Source organism: Trichogramma pretiosum, unplaced genomic scaffold, assembly GCF_000599845.2.
Source record: "Trichogramma pretiosum strain Unisexual culture from Peru unplaced genomic scaffold, Tpre_2.0 scaffold103, whole genome shotgun sequence".
In the NCBI taxonomy this organism is placed as follows: Eukaryota; Metazoa; Arthropoda; class Insecta; order Hymenoptera; family Trichogrammatidae; genus Trichogramma; species Trichogramma pretiosum.
Window position 1 is genome coordinate 111315 of NW_019640788.1, and position 17829 is coordinate 129143.

Sequence of the window (17829 nt, forward strand, 5' to 3'; positions counted from 1 at the left end):
GTCGATCGGATATAAAATCGATTCAGATTTACGTATCATTTCGAAGAAGATCCGCAGGTGTAACACTGGCCTGACATGTTTATGTAGTCGATTGCGATCCTCTGTTTACATACGCAGGTAGAAATCTTCTCCCATAGGATATTATAATTCATATTCCTCGGACGTCCATTCTTTAAGATGTATATTTTCCATTTTTTTATATTCAAATATCGAAGTTAAAAAGTGACGACTGACAAATCCAAGCCCACATACAGAATTCACAAGTAGCTGGCTCTAGCGGCCTGTCGTGTCGTCTCATCCCGTCTGGCAGCTGCTGCCGCTCCGACACACGCAGCATAGAGGCACAGTAAAATACACCGGCAGTGTAGCAGACTGATCGCCGCTAAACAGTAGTAAGGTTATTTCGTTCGATCGCGGGCACGCGCGGCTACATAGCAAGCCTGCGTGTATACATGTGTGCAGCGGGCAGTCAAAGTGTGCGGCTTTAAAAGAGCGAAGGGCGCGGGTGGATGCGACGACGAGAGCTGGTCTATATAGGGCACAGCAAGATATCGTATACATCGTGTGTTCTGCACCATCCATCCATCCATCCATCCGACCATCGTTCGAGTGCGATACACACTGCGCACAGCATAGCTCGGTCAGTGCGTGCGCTGTGTTTATATTCTTTATAACTTCCTGTTGTATACGTAGTACTGCTTATACAGGAGAGATCTCGAGATAATAATAGCCTGCTCGAAACATATCGTAAAATATATAGGATAAAACATGAGTACGTTCGAGCGTGGCAATTGCACGTCGAGCGTGCTGGCGTGTCTCCTGCTGTCTGTTATCTACGTCGCTAGCCTCTACGTCTGGAGGCTCAATCATCTCAACAGGTACTTGTATACATTTTTATAAATCAGTGCGAAATATCGCGTCGATAAACGGAACAAAAAAAGATCGCTCGTATTCGATAGCTGTATCGTGTCATGTGGGTGTGTTTGTGCAGATGACGTTCGCGTTCTGTTTTGTTTTCTTTTTTTCTTTGTATGACACCCACGCATTCGTGCTGCTGCTGCTGCTGCTGCTGCTTCGATTTCGTATATGCTCTTATATGGTAGCGAAAATTTTCAGCTTGACAATTCGGACCACGTGGTGTACTTACACGTAAAGCTGCGATGTGAACATTACAATGTGCGTCTTCGATTTGTTGAGAGATTTGTCGAATTGGACCAATGCTTGTGTTCATAATGCAAACTTTTTTGCTTGCTATACTAGAATGAGAAAAAAAGATGTACAAATAGTATATCTAGGCCACATCGAGTATCGCGAAAGCGGAGTGTCAATATGACAACGCCTCTCGCGTTCACGCTGTGCGCGGCAACCCTTGGCATGCGAAAACGAAAATCACGATCGGAACTTTTTAAGAATTATTACATTGTCGGTATTTCAAATATTTCTGATGAAAGGTTAAAATAACGAAATTTTGTTGCCATTAACGGAAATGAAGTGTAATGAACGTGCATGATTCATTTTTCAAATCACCCACATAAGCTCTGGAGTCTGAGGCAACCCGTATTTACCCCTATACGTGACTTGTTGTTTGAGACTCGCCCTTTGGAAATTATTTCATTTTGTCTCTAATTTAGTTTCTTCATTCTCATCGTCAAGACTATATACTTATAAGCCGTTAAATAATAAATGATTTGATAATTAACGTGTTCAAAATAGATAAGTACTTAAATATTCCTTACTTCTAATTTTAGGGACCATCCAAGTGTGATTAAACGGCGTTTCTTCAGCGTCTTTATAATTGGCTTGCTCTCTCCGATAACGTTATATCTTGGAATAAATGAGCAATTCTATCCAGAAGTAATTACCTTAAATATCATTAAACTCTCAATGAGTTCACCATCGTAATGATACTGATATTTTTCTAATACTTTTCAGGCATCATATTGGCAATTATTAGGATTAAGATGGTCCGGTTTGCTGCAAGCCATTGTCATACCGACGTGCCTTACGATGATTCTATTTCTCGGACCACTTTACATGCAAGGTGTTAACGGTCTATGGCAAATGTACATGGGTAAATGATCTAATTTTTCTCAATTCACTAAAAGTTTGAACGAGTACTTTCATTTTTTTCTTGTCTGTTTCAAAGAACCAGCCTACTGGCTCAGCAATATGAAAACTCTGATTTGGTGGAGAAATCACGTAGTAGCACCTTTGTCCGAGGAATGGACTTTTCGAGCTTGCATGCTGCCCTTACTCTTGCAATGTTTCCAACCAAAGACGGCCATTTTCATCTGCCCGCTGTTCTTCGGAGTGGCGCACTTCCATCACTTCGTCGAGAACATGAGGAGGGGAATGGATTTGAAAATTGCCGTGTTTAGCTCGTGCTTCCAATTCATGTACACGACGGTTTTCGGAGCTTACGCGTCGTATCTGTTCGCGCGAACCGGCCACTTTGCCGCTCCATTCGCTGCCCACGCCTTCTGCAATCACATGGGCTTTCCCGACGTCTCGGAGATTTTCGTCTACGAGGATTCCATGAAGAGAGCGAAGATCATGTCGGTCTTCGTGCTCGGTCTTGTGGCTTGGTGTTTTCTACTTGGACCAATGACGAATCCAAGCTGGTTCAACAATGCAATACTGTGGAAAAGTGAAATCAGCGCTGTTGCATGAGAGACTTTCCGGGCTGCGCTCGAGTCGCAATCTCTAATGATCAACGCCTTTTTTTTGATTGACGAATGTATAAAGAACAGTAGCGTTTCGCAAGAATAACTAGAGCAATTTATAAACCACTAGTGCCTGAAATGTCTAAAGCAAACTGTTACTTATCGAGAGGCTTTTTGTTGCCTGTTTTCTTGTACAGTTCTGTGGGCATACAATAACGAAATGTGAGTATTATATTATAAGTAACGTTTGACATTTTTAAAAAATTGACGCGTTGTTTTCTTTTTTGTACTTTTGTACGGTTGCGTATATTTTATGCGTGGATTTTGTGTCATGTCCTCAGCAGTTCTAGTCCTTAGCATAAGATAAAAGCATATTGAAAGTATTAACATTTGTTAATAAAGATTTTTGATATTTTATGAATAAAAATGATTTAACCAACATTTATTTGGCTTTTTTACTTTCACATGTAATAAAAAGGCATACATTTCATTTCAAAAAAGTTATTTTTTAATAACTTCGAAACGATAATTTATAATATCATTAAAAATTTGATAAACATTTTTTTTTCAAATCACAGTAATGATGATTTTGTCAACAATCACGCAATATCATTTCACGAAGATCAAACGTAACAATAAATAAAACAATATTTAATCATCTAGTTTCATCTGTTATATACGTTCGCAAGTTTCACAATTTTTTAGAATAGTAAAATATTTTTTTTCGCGTGTTTCGATGAACGCGACATTGACAAACTTATATTTTGAAATTTTTTTTTTCATATGTACAAATTAAATTATTTAAATGCACTAAAACTTATAAGAGCTAATTTTTAAGATTGGCTAGGTCCACCGAACATACCGGTGTTATTTTGAGATTGATTAAGGAATAAAACATTGCTCGCTTTGATCCTCGGACCAGAGGCAATCAAAGACGGTGATGGGCTGATACATGGTGTCGTGCAATGGCTATTGCTCAAGTCGCATTGATCCAATAATTTCCATAGCTCGTCCGGGGTAGGACCTCCGGAAAATTCTTTGGCTACAATCACATAATTCCTTTCAACAATGTGTTTCGGTAAAAAATATTTTGTTAATTTTATGAACCGATGTTATTATTACCAGCAGTAGAATTGAAAGAAGGATCTAACGCCGTAGTGAGATCCCACATTTGTATAGTGCCGTTGGAGTGTCCGGTAAATATGAAGCGACGAGGCCGCGAGCCCATACGACTCGAGCCTTCGCACTCGTGCACGCAAAAGGACGTGATGACGCTGCCGTCCACCGACTGAATGACGCAGACGCGTTTGCCGTTTGATGCCAAGCGCACGAACAACTGATCGGTTTCCGGTACAACCTTTTGAACGAAGACCTGCTCGTCGTCTTGCTCACCAAAAGGGCCAAAATCATTGCCGGCGTTGTAACTGATGCATGGCTCGATCGCGTCTAGAGATACGATTTTGAAGCTCGCCTCGGGCGTCGAGCCCGGCTGCGTCGAGATCATACCGCGGAAGCGCGTCACGGCCCACGTTCTCACGTGATTGTACTCCGAGCAAACAGATACCAAATACTTTTCTGACAGTGTTACCTAGAATGAACACGATAAAAGTGAGCGAAAAAAATTATATTTTGCCTTAGAATAGGCTAAATACAAAGACATTTTATTACCTTCGTTACACTGCTTTGATGCACTGTAAACGTTTGGAAAAGTTGAGGTCCGTGTCCAACAGTTTCCGGATGTTGAACGATGACTCTGACGCTACCGGACTTCGTACCGTAAGCGATTTCAACCCAATTTCCACAGAGGCCTGTAATAATAAATAAAATAATGAGATTAGTCGATTGTTTTTATTGCATTTTAAATGCACAACATGGTGAGTGAAATTTCATAACACAGTGGATTATATTTTTTCTGATTGTCAGAATGTATGATACAGAAATGATTGCGTGAAAGAAAATTGAGAAAGAAGGAAAAAATACTCTTATCAATCAACTTATCATGTTATTGATTAAAAAATAAATACATTTCTTAAAAATTTTATTGTCTTAGTATGACATCATTTGTTAATATTAGAAAAAAAGAAAGCGATATGTTTGGAAGTCAGTCACAAAATTATGAAAAATTATCGTGGAAAAAGAAAAAATCATTTAAGAAGTAATTGAATATCATCCATGTTTCCACTGTAAGTACAACTGGATGCATGAAAAGTAGATGCAATAAACTAATAATGAGTTGAGCATAGAGAGACTGAGAGTTTATATTTTAGTTTTATTAAAAGGGTAAAGAAAATACACTCTACAAAAATCTACTGATGTTTAAAATGTAGTGTAATGTGTTAATGATATGCTACTTTTAGAAAAATGCATGGTTTTAAATTATGTATATGCTAATACTGTGATGTTAAATTTATTACAAATATACCCATACTTGCCTTGTGCTATGTATCCAGTTGTACGGTACCAATTCATGAAGCAAAAAATGTTATGGTAAGTTGATATAAATATTTTTATGGTATAATACAGGAAATCACACATAAAATTATTATTGAATTTTCAAAAATATTCATTGAATTCTCGAAAATTTAACTGTACTCAATAAAATATTTTTCAAAAAATCAAGTGGATCAAATAAAAGTGTCTTAAGACAATATTCTTTTTAACTACATGAATTGGAATTATTAGGTGTTATTTTGTCCATAGCTTAAATTATTTCCACTTATATCCACTAAAATCAGAAGAATTAGTATAATGACATTAAAGATAAATAATTTTGAAAAAAATTTCATCTGACCAAGTTTAAAAACTTTGCAAGCTTTAAGAGTGTTTAATTGTTGCATTAAATAGGATGGGAAAATATCTATTGAATGGTTTGATTATTTCATAAGTAATCTTACTTGTTTTTGGTGTTAAATAAACAGATATCGCTGTGATAGGATCTTGACTTGGATCTCTGTAAAGTTGAGTTACTAAAAGATCATTGTCTTTCATTCTTAAAGGAAACTTCTGCATATCTGTAAAAAAATACATGCATTAACAGTTATTATTGACTCATTATCTGCTTTTTGACTTGATGCTGATTATAAAATTACCTATATAATTTATAGAGCCATTGTTGCAACCCAACAATAGGAAAGAACCAGCTGTATCAAAAGACGAGATTGATACTACATCTTGAATTTGCCAGTGATGAGTCATTGCATGCCAAACACCAATTTTACCAGTAGGTGATAGTGCAACTAGTTGGCTTCCAATAAAGAATAAATATTCTACTCGTACATTCAAATTAAATGTACCAATGTTAGATTTGATACCATCTTCTGTGACACCCCAAAGTCTAACTTGGCTACCATAAGAGATAGCAACCATTTTTCCATCTGCTCCAATTCCCATTTTTGCATTTATAGCAACTCGTTCTATCACAGATTCTACATGTGGACTAGTAAATACATGCTGCCATCCAAATGAATCTTTTAATCGGTAACATGTTATAAAATGTGCATATGCTATTGCAATCCAATTATGATGAGCCTTAATGATATGAACTCTAAGTGGATCCACCCAACTTGAAACTAAAATTAATTAATCATCATTTAAATGAATTTTTAATTTTGCAGTTATTTGTAAGTAACAGTTTACCATACCATTTTGAGAATTAAATACTAGTCCAACATCGTTTTTAAACATTTTATTCAAATCTGCAGAGCTATTCCTTACGTGTCTGAGATCAATGGATGGTGTACGAGAATGTGAATGTCCTCGAGGTGGTACACGATGATCTGTTTTTACAATTAAATTAAATTTAAAAAATAAAATAAAGAAATATCAACTTTGTATGCATCAATGAAAACATTACTATTTGCAGCAGCCTGAGCTGGGTTATTAGGATTTGACACATTTGGTTGATTTGAGTTGGCTTCAGATCTGGGAGGAGGTGTTGCATTTGATCCACTTGGTCTGTTATGCACAGACACATCTGTAATACTGGTAGATGCTGCAACGGGTTCTTGCAAAGGAATGCCTACAAAAACACAAGTAATTGATGTGAAATTTCTAAATCATCTTTTTTTCAATTTAAGAATCGAGTGAAAGTAACTGTACTCACTAGGCGCAGGCAAGGAGCCGTAAAACAATATATCTCCGCAGGAAGATTGAGTCAGATCTTCGCAGAGCATCAGTCTTTTAACGAGAGGCGTTATGCCGTAAAACTCAGCCTCGTGCTTCAATGTGCGAATGTTGACACCTGTCAAGTCGATGTCCTTGGTGCGCAGGTAATTGAGTATGACGGAGAATATCTTCGGGTCCCGATCTATAAATAGGGCTCCGCTCTCGTCGCGTCTGCTGGCTATGCGATTGCTCAGTAGGGCGGTAAAAAACGAGTCGGGAATCCAAGACAGGGTCTGCCGCGACGTCGAGAACCTATAAGAACAGAGACGCAAGTGCAGGGAAAAATAAATAACGGAGACTTTACATAGGTGTCTTGTGCGGTCTATAATCTTTGCAAAATTAATGAACTCGAAGCTGGCGCGATATTTCACGCGCGTACAGAATCGATAGGAGAGGCTATATTTAGATTTTCCTCCAGCGAAATCGTACGCTTTCAAGCGAAAAAACGTAAAAATGGTGGAAAGTAAGGAAAAGAACTGGAAGTGCAGTTAGCCGAGCAGAGGTGCGTCAACACAGAGGACGATCGGGTACACTCACCTCGTACCGCCGACATTGAGATGGACGATATCGCCTACGCTAAATAAATGCGACGCCATGGCCATGGATATTTCGCTCGGCTGCACTTTATTCGATCGTCGATGATTCACGATCTCGTCATTTTCGTCGATTGCCCTCCGTGTTACCCACGGTGCACCGTATACATGTAGGCGCGAATTTGCGACGTGTTTACACTGTTGCGTCTGCACGAGAAACGTCAAACGACATGATGGCTTTTAAGCTGCTCGAGACGTCAGACGAGACTGCCGAATCGAGCGTTGCTGCTGCTGCCTGTGTGTGCGTAGCCCCCGCCGTGCCGAGATATTGGCGTCGCGATATGTTGCTGGCAACACACATAATCGGAGTCGCTCACTATACGCCATTGATTGGTAGACGCGACTTCAATTATGCATTCCGTGCTCTAGCGCCAAGTTTGAATTGTTTTTTTCAAACTTTTTTCTGTTATTTTTGAATGCTCCAACAACAATTGCATAACGATGTAAAACTTGGTTCTTTATTTTTAGTCTGCATATCAAAGTCAAGATGTTTTTCATTTTTAAAAGTGGATTGTTGACTTTATGAGCCAAAACGATATTCTCTCTTACAAAATATTATTCAAAGGAAACTGCAAAACATTTTCTGTGAAAATTTGTTATGATGATAATGGACATTTCCAAATTTGTAATTAGTTAGGTGTATAGAAAACCATAAATTATATTATACATACTCAGTTATTCAAAACAAATAGTCTGGTCATTTTTTAAATTCAACATAATAACATGATAAATAAAACTTTTTATGCTAGTATTATATCGTGGTTTTAGATATTATAGGACGTAGATTTTATAAATTTATTCGGTTGTGATGCGCAAGGGATGCGCCACATCGATGAGCCCTTATGTGTTAAAAACTTTCAATATATTTATCGCATGCTTATGTGATACCACAGTGTTGCAAATTTTATCAATTACTACATTAGTAACTGCTAGTTGAATTATTAAATTATCTGCTACTAATCACGTAACAGCCAACTGAATAATTAAGTTGTGGCTTTTTAAAATAGTAATTCATAATTGAAGTGTTCACTTACTAGTTTTTCAAGTAGTTACTAATAATTGAAATATTCATTTACGAGTTACTTGACTAGTAACTGAATAATTGAATTATTCAGTTACCTTTTTCTAAACTAATAATTGTTTGTAAAATTATTCAGTTACCATTGTTTTTTAACTAATTGAAAAATTTCGTTACCAATTATTTCGTTAAGTTAGTGATATATTTTCAGTGATTTTAGTTTTATTTACAATCAAAATTTCAGTGTCGAATAATATAGAGAGAAAATAAAATGTAATAAATATGAGTAATAAAATTAAATTTCTTATATGAAATTTTACATATTTATGTGAAAAGTGAGTTTTATCATCAACTTAGTCACCACAAGAAACCAAGACTAGTGTGTACTAACATTCAAGTGAACTATATATAAAATAAGTTAAAATTGTCTTTGTGGGTCTGATGTGTTGAAAATGTATATTTAATTGCTGTTTTTCCATTGTTCAAAAAGTTTGAAACGGCCTCTCAAGACTTTAGGCTTGCTTCATCGAGTAGGTTCTATGATGACAAGGACTTCAATTTGCATATTCCAGAGTGAGAAACTTTTGAAAGAATTGAGGAAAAAAATTTTTCCCTCTAGGGCTCAAAAAAATTTGAGCCATGTTCAAATTTCGGAATGATAAATATTAGGAATTATGAATATTCGGAATGTGTAAAATTCGAAATGTTCGAAAATCGGAATATTGAAAACGGCACATAAAAAATTTGGAAAAACTAATTTTGGGAATATAAATTTTTTGAAAAATTAGTTTTTATAGTCTACATTTTGCACTAAAAATTCTGTGGATTCCGAAATTTCATTTTACCGGAATTTTTTCATTCCGAAATGTTTTTATTCCAAAACTATGTTTTTTCAAATTTTTCATGTTACGTATTACAATATTCCGATTTTCAAACATTCCGAATATTCATAATTCCTAATATTTATCATTCCTAAATATAAACATGACGCCTCGACCAGTTGGGTTACTTGGGTCACTTGGGTTACTTGGGTTACTCGGCAAAAAAAACTCCCCTCCATCAGTTGGGTTACTTGGGTTACTTTGGTTACTTGGATTACTTGGGTTACTTGGGGTTACTTGAGTTACTTGGGTTACTTGTTCAAAAAAACTTCACTCGATCAGTTGGGTTACTTGGGGTTAGTGGGGTTACTTGGGTTACTTGTCCAAAAAAACTTCACTCCATCAGTTAGGTTACTTGGGTCACTTGGGTCACTTGGGTTACTTGGCCAAAAATACTTCCCTCGATCCGTTGAGTTACTTAGGTTACTTGGGTTACTTGGGTTACTTGGATCACTTGGGTTACTTGGGGTTACTTGGGTTACTTGGGTTACTTGGGTTTCTTGGGTTACTTGGGTACTTGGGTTACTTGGGTTACTTGGGTTACTCGGGTTACTCGGGTCACTTGGGTTACTTGGGTTACTTGGGTTACTTGGGTTACTTGGGTTACTTGGGTTACTTGGGTCACTGGGGTTACTCGGGTTACTTAGGTCACTTGGGTTACTTGGGTTACTTGGGGTTACTTGGGTTACTTGGGTTACTTGGGTCACTTGGGTCACTTGGGTCACTTGGGTTACTTGGGTTACTTGGGTCACTTGGGTTACTTGAGTTACTCGGAAAGAAAAATTCCTCTAGATCAGTTGGGTTATTTGGGTCACTAGAGTTACTCGGCCAAAAATGTTACCCTAGATTAGTTGGGTTACTTGTGTTACTTGGGTCGCTTGAGTTACTCGGCAAAAAAAAACTCCCCTCGATCAGTTGGGTTACTTGGGTTACTTGGGTTGCTTGAGTTACTCGGCTAAAAATGCTACCCTCGATTAATTGGGTTACTTGGCGTAAAATGCTTTCCTCGACCAGATGGGTTTCTAGTGTTACTCGGCCAAAAGTGCTGCCCTCAATTAGTTGGGTTACTTGGGTTACTTGGGTTATTTTGGTTACTTGGGTTAGTCGGCCAAAAATACTCCCCTTGATCAGTTCGGTTACGCGGGTTTTTTTTCAGAGGAAAAGGGAATCTTTAGAAAAATATGTAGAGTGCTGTCTTAAAAGGCCTGTTATAACTCGCTGGAGCACTCTATATGATATTTGAAGGACCACTTCCTTCTACATTAATTCTGGATAGTCTTTTGGAGCCAATTCGTTTCAAACCAAAGCAATTCTGATTATATAGAAGAATATATGAAATGGTCTACCGCACTGGCCAAGGCAATTGACAAGTTACAAGCAGAGAATAACTTATATATTGGATGTGTATCGTTGACATTATTAATTTTAAAATCACAGTGCTACTCAGCAGATGTTACTAGAAAGTTCAGATACCGAATTGAGTAAACCACTATTGTCTGATCTATTTGAAAATCTTGAGGATCGATTCACAGATTATTTTAATGTTCGTGGACTAGGAGTAAATGCTGCTAAATCAGCCTTTTTACACCCGCAGTTCAAGTTGAAATTGCTTTAAGCTCTGAACGATGAAGCTAAAAAAAAAGTTTATTTCCTTGTGACAAGTCTCATATCACAGAAACAGATGGACGTAGAGGTACCCTAAGAAGCAGAAGTTCCATATTACAATTCCTAAATCAACCCCGATGGAAAAAAAATTGTTCAAGAAAGAGTAAACGTAGAAGTCAAAACTATGGTATTAAATTGTAATATTTAATAAAACGTAAAAAAATGTAAAATAACTAACCAACGATTTTGGACAGCCAATGCATTTTAAAACGCGGCATAAAATCACATTTTTTAATACTTTTTTACATTTTCTTCAATATGCTATACGCGTGTTATTGCATCGACCGCAGCAAGTGATTTTCGTGAAAAAAATGTATTGATTTTTATTAATAAATTAAGACAAATTATAAAAGATATGTATATAAACAAAATTCATTCATCTCAGAAGTGTACATCTATGATGATTTTATAATGCTTTCTGCTGCATTAGAACGAATTGACTTTTTTCGTGAAAATCACTTGCTGTGGTCAATACGATTATGTGCGGGTTTCAAATCAAGCTCCGTTAGTACCTGAAATTGGTAAACTGACGACTTATTACAATATTTGAATCAAAAGTCAAATCGTTTAGAGCTTTTACAGAACTTTTCAAGGGTGCAAATGCTATTTATACAGTACAACACATTACTTCAGCGCCTGTGAAAAGACTGTTTTCGCATGCTACATTATTGGACCTCCCAAAATTAAATCGATTATCACAAACAATGTTTGAGAAGCGAGTCCTCTGTAAAGCCAATAGCACAAAACTTTTTTGTAAAAAAAAATATATCATATTTTATTTTCTATTATTATAATAATTTAATACTTGGATGTTTAATACTTAGATATTAATGAAAATAAATAAATTATATAAATAAAAGACATTTTCATGTCATCTTTAACTAAATTTCGATTTATTTATTCTTTATCATTACTGTTATATGTGGTTTCCATTTTATAAACATTTTATTCGGATTTTTATGATAATTAACTCAGTAACTGATAATTAATAACTGATTGATTCAGTTATCAGTTACCAGTTTAGTAATTGATAACTTAATCATTCATTGGTTAATTTATCGATAGTAACTTATAAGTGAATCAACCGGTTACCTGTTATTTATCTGGTAAATAATAACTAATTCAATCAGTTATAAGTTAATAATTGAGTAACTTTTAACTGAATTATCAGTTTTCAGTTCTTTAATTATGAACTTATAACTGAATTATTCGGCAGGCTGAAGATCGGGTTTCTCTTCAGTCACTGAAATAAGATAGATAAGATTGCAGTAACATCAAGAATTTTGTTATAATACACTCGGCAACAAAATTATCGCAACAAAAAAATTCATCGAAATTTTGTCAAATTTCAAATGCTTCTATCTTGGGCTAGGTTCATCGTATCGAGACGCTTTTGTTTTAATTTCTTGAACATTTTGTCCTCTTTAAATCTACATAAATTAAGATAAGATTCCAGTTAATGTAGAGTTACTAGTAGTATTTGAGCGTGACACTGAAAATTACTGAAAAAAATGACTGTTTGAACGTGTACCAGTACCACAGTAATTTTCCTATCGAAATCTAACATACACCATTGTAAAGTGCTCTTTTTAACGAGTAATTTAGAAAAATAGGACCTCTCTACGATTTTTTAACGCCCTGTAGATCGTTTTGAAGATATCATTTAAGGTACGTAAAATTCCCCGTTTAGCTGAAATCAAGACGATTTTCTGGGCATTTTGCGTACACAAACCGTACCTTCAAATTGACCTACAGGGCGTTAAAAAAATCGTAGAGAGGTCCCTTTTTTTTAAATTACTCGTTGAAAAGAGCACTTTGCGATGGTGTATGTAAGATTTCGATAGAAAAATTACTGTGGTACTGGTACACGTTCAAACAGTCATTTTTTTCAGTAATTTTTAGTGTCACGTTCAAATACTACTGGTAACTCAACATTAACTCGAATCTTATCTTAATTTATATGGATTAAAAGAGGACAAAATTTCCAAGAAATTAAAAAAAAACGTGTCGATACGATAAATCTAGCCCAAGATAAAAGCATTTGAAAATCGACAAAATTTCGATGAATTTTTTTGTTGCGATAATTTTGTTGCCGAGTGTATTTTCATGGTTTAATCTTCACAAAATCAAATTCACCTGGCACCATCTTTGAATAAATCACTCGATTTCATCTTTTTCGCTCAAAATTTTACTATCAGTTGATCTTTCAGTAGCCATCGAACCAGTTAATTATGCCTAGCAAATTTACAAATATGTAATGCCTAACAAATTTAAATGGTTCATAAATTAAAAAAATTACATTGTAAGCAACCTTATTTATCTTGACAAATGTCATCGCCTCTCTAATAGTCAAATTAAATACCATAAGAAAATTGTAATTTTTTGTTGTCACGCAATGAGAGCGAAAAAAAATGTCTACTCTTCACGTCGTTGACAACCATCAATTGACCAAATAAGCAACTTGGTAAGGCTCAGCCCAGACTAACTATGAGATAGACAGGGAGAGAGATCGAGTGGATTGCTAAAGTTCGTACTTCTAGCTCGCGCTGATTTATATGCACAAAGTTGGAGAAACTACGATGCAGCTCGACGCTTTAATCGACTTGCTCGACGATAGGCTGAATCTCCAGTCGCGAGCAATTATTCTGGTATAATTTTAAAACTTTTTTTTATTCGTGCCATACAGGTACGCGCTGATGCATCGTTATCTTTCTGACACTTGCCACAGTAAAAAGTGATAAAATCTTTTTCACTCGTTGACAAAAGCAGCGACGCATACAACATGAGAGGGAAAAAATTCTCGAGGGCCGAGGAGAAAGAATATGCGAATTTAATTTGGCCGATGAAGAGTGCCTTGCGTATGTGCGCCTGTTGGCCGAGCGCGTCGCCAGTCGACGACACTTTGCCGGTAAAATTATATCGGATCCTCGTCAATGTCTGCGTGACGTTCGTCTGCCTCGGCGGAGCCCTCGAGATCTTGGCCTTCTGGGGCCAGGTCGACATGAACGAGACCATCGAGTGCAGCCTCGTCGTCAGCGCCCTCAGCATGGCCACGATACGCCTCATCGTTTTCAATCGCAACGCCAGGGAGATGTTTCAGGTGCTCGACACGATGCGCCAGGATTGGACCGTGAATTACACGAGCGCGGAGGATCGCGCCGTCTTGAGGAACAGGTGCAGATTGTCCTTCAAGCTGGCCAAAATTTTCATCAGTAGCGTAGTGATCACTTGGGCGCTCTTCTCCGCCATGCCTTACGTCGAGGTTCCGTACATAAAATATCGTGAGATTTTCGTAATGTACCTTCGACGAGTCCGTTCAATTTTTCAGGCACTTCACGGGCACAGAAGAATCCTGCCCTTTCGCGGCTATTATTTCTTCGATCTCGACACAGCGTCCAGTCCCGTTTATCTCGGGGTTTACGTGATGAATTTCACGCTTGGCGCGTTCGGATGTAGCACGATCGCGGCTGCCACGAGTTTCAGCCTCATAGCCACGATTCATGCTTCGGCCAAATTCGCCATAGTAAAGAAAAAATTCGAGACCATCGATTGGAACGAACCCGAACAAGTCAAGATGTGCGTGCAAGACCATCAGAACTGCATCAAGTAGGTTGATAGTGAAATGCACGCGTTATGGCAGTATATTGTTTACCAGACAAGCGAACTCTTCGTAAAGAAACAGTATTTTTTATATTATTTCACTTGAAACAATTATTGTTAATCAAAGGGAAAACTAGTTGGAATTCTGAAAAATAAAGGTTTTTCGACCGTATAAAACATGCTACAAAACGGACAGCGAAGACTGTAATATAAAGACTCTGACTTATACAATTATTTTTACTTCGCCACTTGCAGATTTTGATGTTGTGATTCTCGTCATCTAGCGGTAGAAATTGGGTTTCAGTGTAATTGAATTTTTATAATACTTGAGCAAATAGCGCAAAAACTAAGTCATTGCTAAAGCATTAATTTTCTACTAAATGATAACTTCAAAATAAAATTAAACAATTTTCATTTAATTTTGCATTTAAAATAATGTGTATGGATCAAATTAATACTTTCTTACAAAACAGTGCACACCTATGCCACCGATCTAGATGTGCTTTTGATGCGTTAAATGACATAAGAAAAGAGTCTCAAAACCCAAATTTTAGACTTTTAGATCGCGTGCTGCTTCCAAACTGGGGGTGTGGACATCTATTGCTTCCTCATAGAGGAAGCTCTGTGATAGGCTCGAAAACGAGATTTTGAACCAGACCTCGTAGGACAATTTGGTTCACATATTTGGAAACTACTTTGAATTACCAACAAATGTCTGTATGTGTGTGTGTGTGTGTGTGTGTGTGTGTGTGTGTACGTCTGGTGGTCTGGAACCAGTATAACTTTTGAACGGAGACACGCAGCGCGAAGTTGTTCCCCTCGTTTTGAAGGATTTGTGTGTCGTAAGAAGCGTCAAAAACTTATTTTAGGATCCACCGAGTAGTTAAAAAGTTATGCTTTATTGTATCGGGATGGAAAATGGTTTTTTTTGAAAAAATTTTTTTTTCGATTTTTTTTATGTAAGATCGCGTCTGGTAGTTAAGACACTAGAAAGTCAAAAATACGAATTTTTGTGTTAATAACCGATGCGTTTTATTCTTATCATTTTTTATGAGGAAGCTCTTTGCCAATAAATTGGCAGCAGTTTTCTCTATTTTAAGAGTTTGATATCGGCTCCATTCGTAAATAAATTTTCATTGATTTTTTTCTGAAGCTCAGAAGCATCTAAAAAATCTGAAAAGGTTGCTTTTATTGTATAAATGTACCTTCATGAAATTGTCATATTTTATAAGTTAAAAATATCTTCAAAATCGGTAAAAATAAAAAGAGGCATCCATATGAAGTTTGGAAGGTGCGAGCGTCTTAAGGGTTTCAAATTTTGACATTAGGACTGCTTAGTTTTACTATGTATTATAAAGTATCATAAGTGTATTCAAATCAGTGACATATCTGTGCGCAGTTTTGTGAAAAAGTATCATTTTGACCCATATAAATGAATTTGCCTCCATTTCTTATGCAGTTTTATGAAAAAAATTAATTCGTACTTACACCTTAATTTTCAATGAAAATTTTACGTAAACTGTACTTATAAAATAAACATCAGTCTCGATTACTTTAATCTTAAAAATTCGATATATTAACCCAAGTTATCAGCTAAAAATTTATATAAAAACGGTTTAAAAATTAAAAGGCTCGAATCTCTTTAAAATTACTTGATGTGTCTACGAAGGTATGCCGAAAACGTCGAAACCGTCATCAACATTTTAGCCCTGGGCCAGTTCGTCGTGAGTACGGGGCTTATATGCTTCGCTGGCTTTCAAGTCACTACGGTACGATTCAAAATAATAATTCGAACTGCTGCACGGCAAAGATATCGCAGTCGTATATATATTCGTGGACTTTCAAATTTTCCAGATGATGAAGGATCACGGCCGATTGATGAAATACTCGTCGTTCCTGCAAGCGGCGATAATGGAGCTATTCATTTTCAGCCTCAGCGGCCAGCTGATGCAGACCGAGGTGCTAAATTGTGGATCAAATTCAATGCATTCCATTTTGTTTGTCTAAAACGCATTATTGCAGAGCTTGGAAATAGCCGAGCACGCGTACAATAGTCAGTGGATCGGCTGCACAAAGTCCATCAACATCAGAATGGTCATTACGCGCTCCAGAAAAGCTTGCACCATCACGGCTGGCAAATTTTACGATATGTCCCTCGAGTCGTTTCTAAAGGTACAAAATAATCGCATAAGCCCGACGACGATTTTCGTCGATTAAATTCCATTATATGGAAGCGATGCATAATACGAATTGTGACGAAACTCGTTGACGGGCTTAATCGATTTTCGTCATTTTTATTTCCAAGCAAGTCGAACAAATTGTTTTAACTTTCAACAGGTTTTGAGCTCGTCTTTCTCGTATTTTACGGTTCTCATTACCGTGAAGGATGGATAAAAATTGCATAATTCCAGCGGCTCGTATAGCTATCAGCAGTTGTAATATTCATTAATTTGTAAACACTTAATCCTGGCGGCACGAATACATTAATACAATATATTCATACATATTGTGAGAGATACGAGATAACGAGCTGAATAATTTCTATAAAACGACCCCTACTCGCAATTGCCAATGGATTTATTCTCGAAAATGACTGCGATAGAGTTCAGCGAATCGTATATACACACTTAATCCAAAATGTTTACTCGGTGAACTAACCCGTTAGCGGCGAGCCTGTATCCTGATATAATCCTGCCTATTTTCGGATCAGATCCGAATATATCCGCGATGACCGTTTTAAACGAGGCAGGTGTGGCCCGTCCGCAGTCCGCGCGCGCGCGCGTCGATATACGAATTGACATGTATTACGACAGGAAGCTCGGGTAATTAATTGAAATGAATTCTATACCGTACGAGAGCGTCGACTATTAGCCCGATGAATTGCGCGTCGATGAACTTTTTAAAGAGAAATTGAGAGTGTCTATATAATATTATTATTTTGATGTCGATCGAGGTGTTGTTTGTAAACGCTATAAATGAATTTTACGTCATTTCAATCATCACGTCATGGACGTATTTGAAAATATGAAAAAAACTGCGCCGTTAAATGAACTTGGTCGCTTCGAGGAGCTTTTAAAGTTGTCAATGCGTCGCGGCACAAGTACCGCGTGTTAATGAAGATGTTTGAATATGTACTCATTCGAGAAGAGAAAACAGAGTCCGCTGAATTTCAATTTTTTTTCTTCATTTTGTGGTTTTTTTCTCGCTCAAATGAGATGAGAGCACTTTAATATTTCTATAAGGAC

General features: G+C 36.9%; 3 protein-coding genes across 4 annotated transcripts; 2 read left to right on the plus strand and 1 right to left on the minus strand.

Moving 5' to 3' along the window:
• Nucleotides 1-97: 97 nt before the first annotated feature.
• LOC106653850 (CAAX prenyl protease 2) lies at nt 98-3094 on the plus strand. Its single transcript, XM_014373443.2, has 4 exons — nt 98-878; nt 1749-1854; nt 1933-2071; nt 2147-3094. Exons 1-4 carry the CDS (start codon nt 769-771, stop codon nt 2668-2670), a joined length of 879 nt encoding a protein of 292 aa, XP_014228929.1. The 5' UTR covers nt 98-768; the 3' UTR covers nt 2671-3094.
• Nucleotides 3095-3191: 97 nt separating this feature from the next.
• On the minus strand, nt 3192-7613 carry LOC106653843 (BTB/POZ domain-containing protein KCTD3). Of its 2 annotated transcripts, XM_014373435.2 has the most exons (10): nt 7365-7613; nt 6766-7079; nt 6517-6681; nt 6305-6439; nt 5753-6232; nt 5558-5674; nt 5096-5101; nt 4332-4471; nt 3786-4251; nt 3192-3705 (listed from the first exon to the last, which is right to left on the minus strand). In XM_014373435.2, exons 1-10 carry the CDS (start codon nt 7427-7429, stop codon nt 3497-3499), a joined length of 2097 nt encoding a protein of 698 aa, XP_014228921.1. In that variant the 5' UTR covers nt 7430-7613; the 3' UTR covers nt 3192-3496. The 2 variants fall into 2 exon arrangements, with proteins under 2 accessions (XP_014228921.1, XP_023314937.1); XM_023459169.1 differs by lacking the exon at nt 5096-5101.
• A 6200-nt stretch (nt 7614-13813) lies between these two features.
• LOC106653827 (odorant receptor 13a-like) lies at nt 13814-17049 on the plus strand. The gene is made up of 6 exons (XM_014373405.2): nt 13814-14246; nt 14313-14590; nt 16254-16353; nt 16439-16543; nt 16607-16756; nt 16922-17049. Exons 1-6 carry the CDS (start codon nt 13827-13829, stop codon nt 16976-16978), a joined length of 1110 nt encoding a protein of 369 aa, XP_014228891.2. The 5' UTR covers nt 13814-13826; the 3' UTR covers nt 16979-17049.
• Nucleotides 17050-17829: the final 780 nt, after the last annotated feature.

What these genes read in the sequence shown, in the direction of transcription:
- LOC106653843 (XM_014373435.2), bottom strand. Translation starts at nt 7,429, where the DNA reads ATGGCCATGGCGTCGCATTTATTTAGCGTAGGCGATATCGTCCATCTC. An exon ending in AGTATTTAATTCTCAAAATG is followed by an intron (nt 6,233 to 6,304) that starts GTATGGTAAACT and finishes AATTAATTTTAG; the next exon opens with TTTCAAGTTGGGTGGATCCA. An exon ending in TTCTTTCAATTCTACTGCTG is followed by an intron (nt 3,706 to 3,785) that starts GTAATAATAACA and finishes ATGTGATTGTAG; the next exon opens with CCAAAGAATTTTCCGGAGGT.
- LOC106653827 (XM_014373405.2), top strand. Translation starts at nt 13,827, where the DNA reads ATGAAGAGTGCCTTGCGTATGTGCGCCTGTTGGCCGAGCGCGTCGCCA. An exon ending in CCGCCATGCCTTACGTCGAG is followed by an intron (nt 14,247 to 14,312) that starts GTTCCGTACATA and finishes TCAATTTTTCAG; the next exon opens with GCACTTCACGGGCACAGAAG. An exon ending in CTGGCTTTCAAGTCACTACG is followed by an intron (nt 16,354 to 16,438) that starts GTACGATTCAAA and finishes CAAATTTTCCAG; the next exon opens with ATGATGAAGGATCACGGCCG.
- LOC106653850 (XM_014373443.2), top strand. Translation starts at nt 769, where the DNA reads ATGAGTACGTTCGAGCGTGGCAATTGCACGTCGAGCGTGCTGGCGTGT. An exon ending in ATGAGCAATTCTATCCAGAA is followed by an intron (nt 1,855 to 1,932) that starts GTAATTACCTTA and finishes AATACTTTTCAG; the next exon opens with GCATCATATTGGCAATTATT. An exon ending in TCTATGGCAAATGTACATGG is followed by an intron (nt 2,072 to 2,146) that starts GTAAATGATCTA and finishes TCTGTTTCAAAG; the next exon opens with AACCAGCCTACTGGCTCAGC.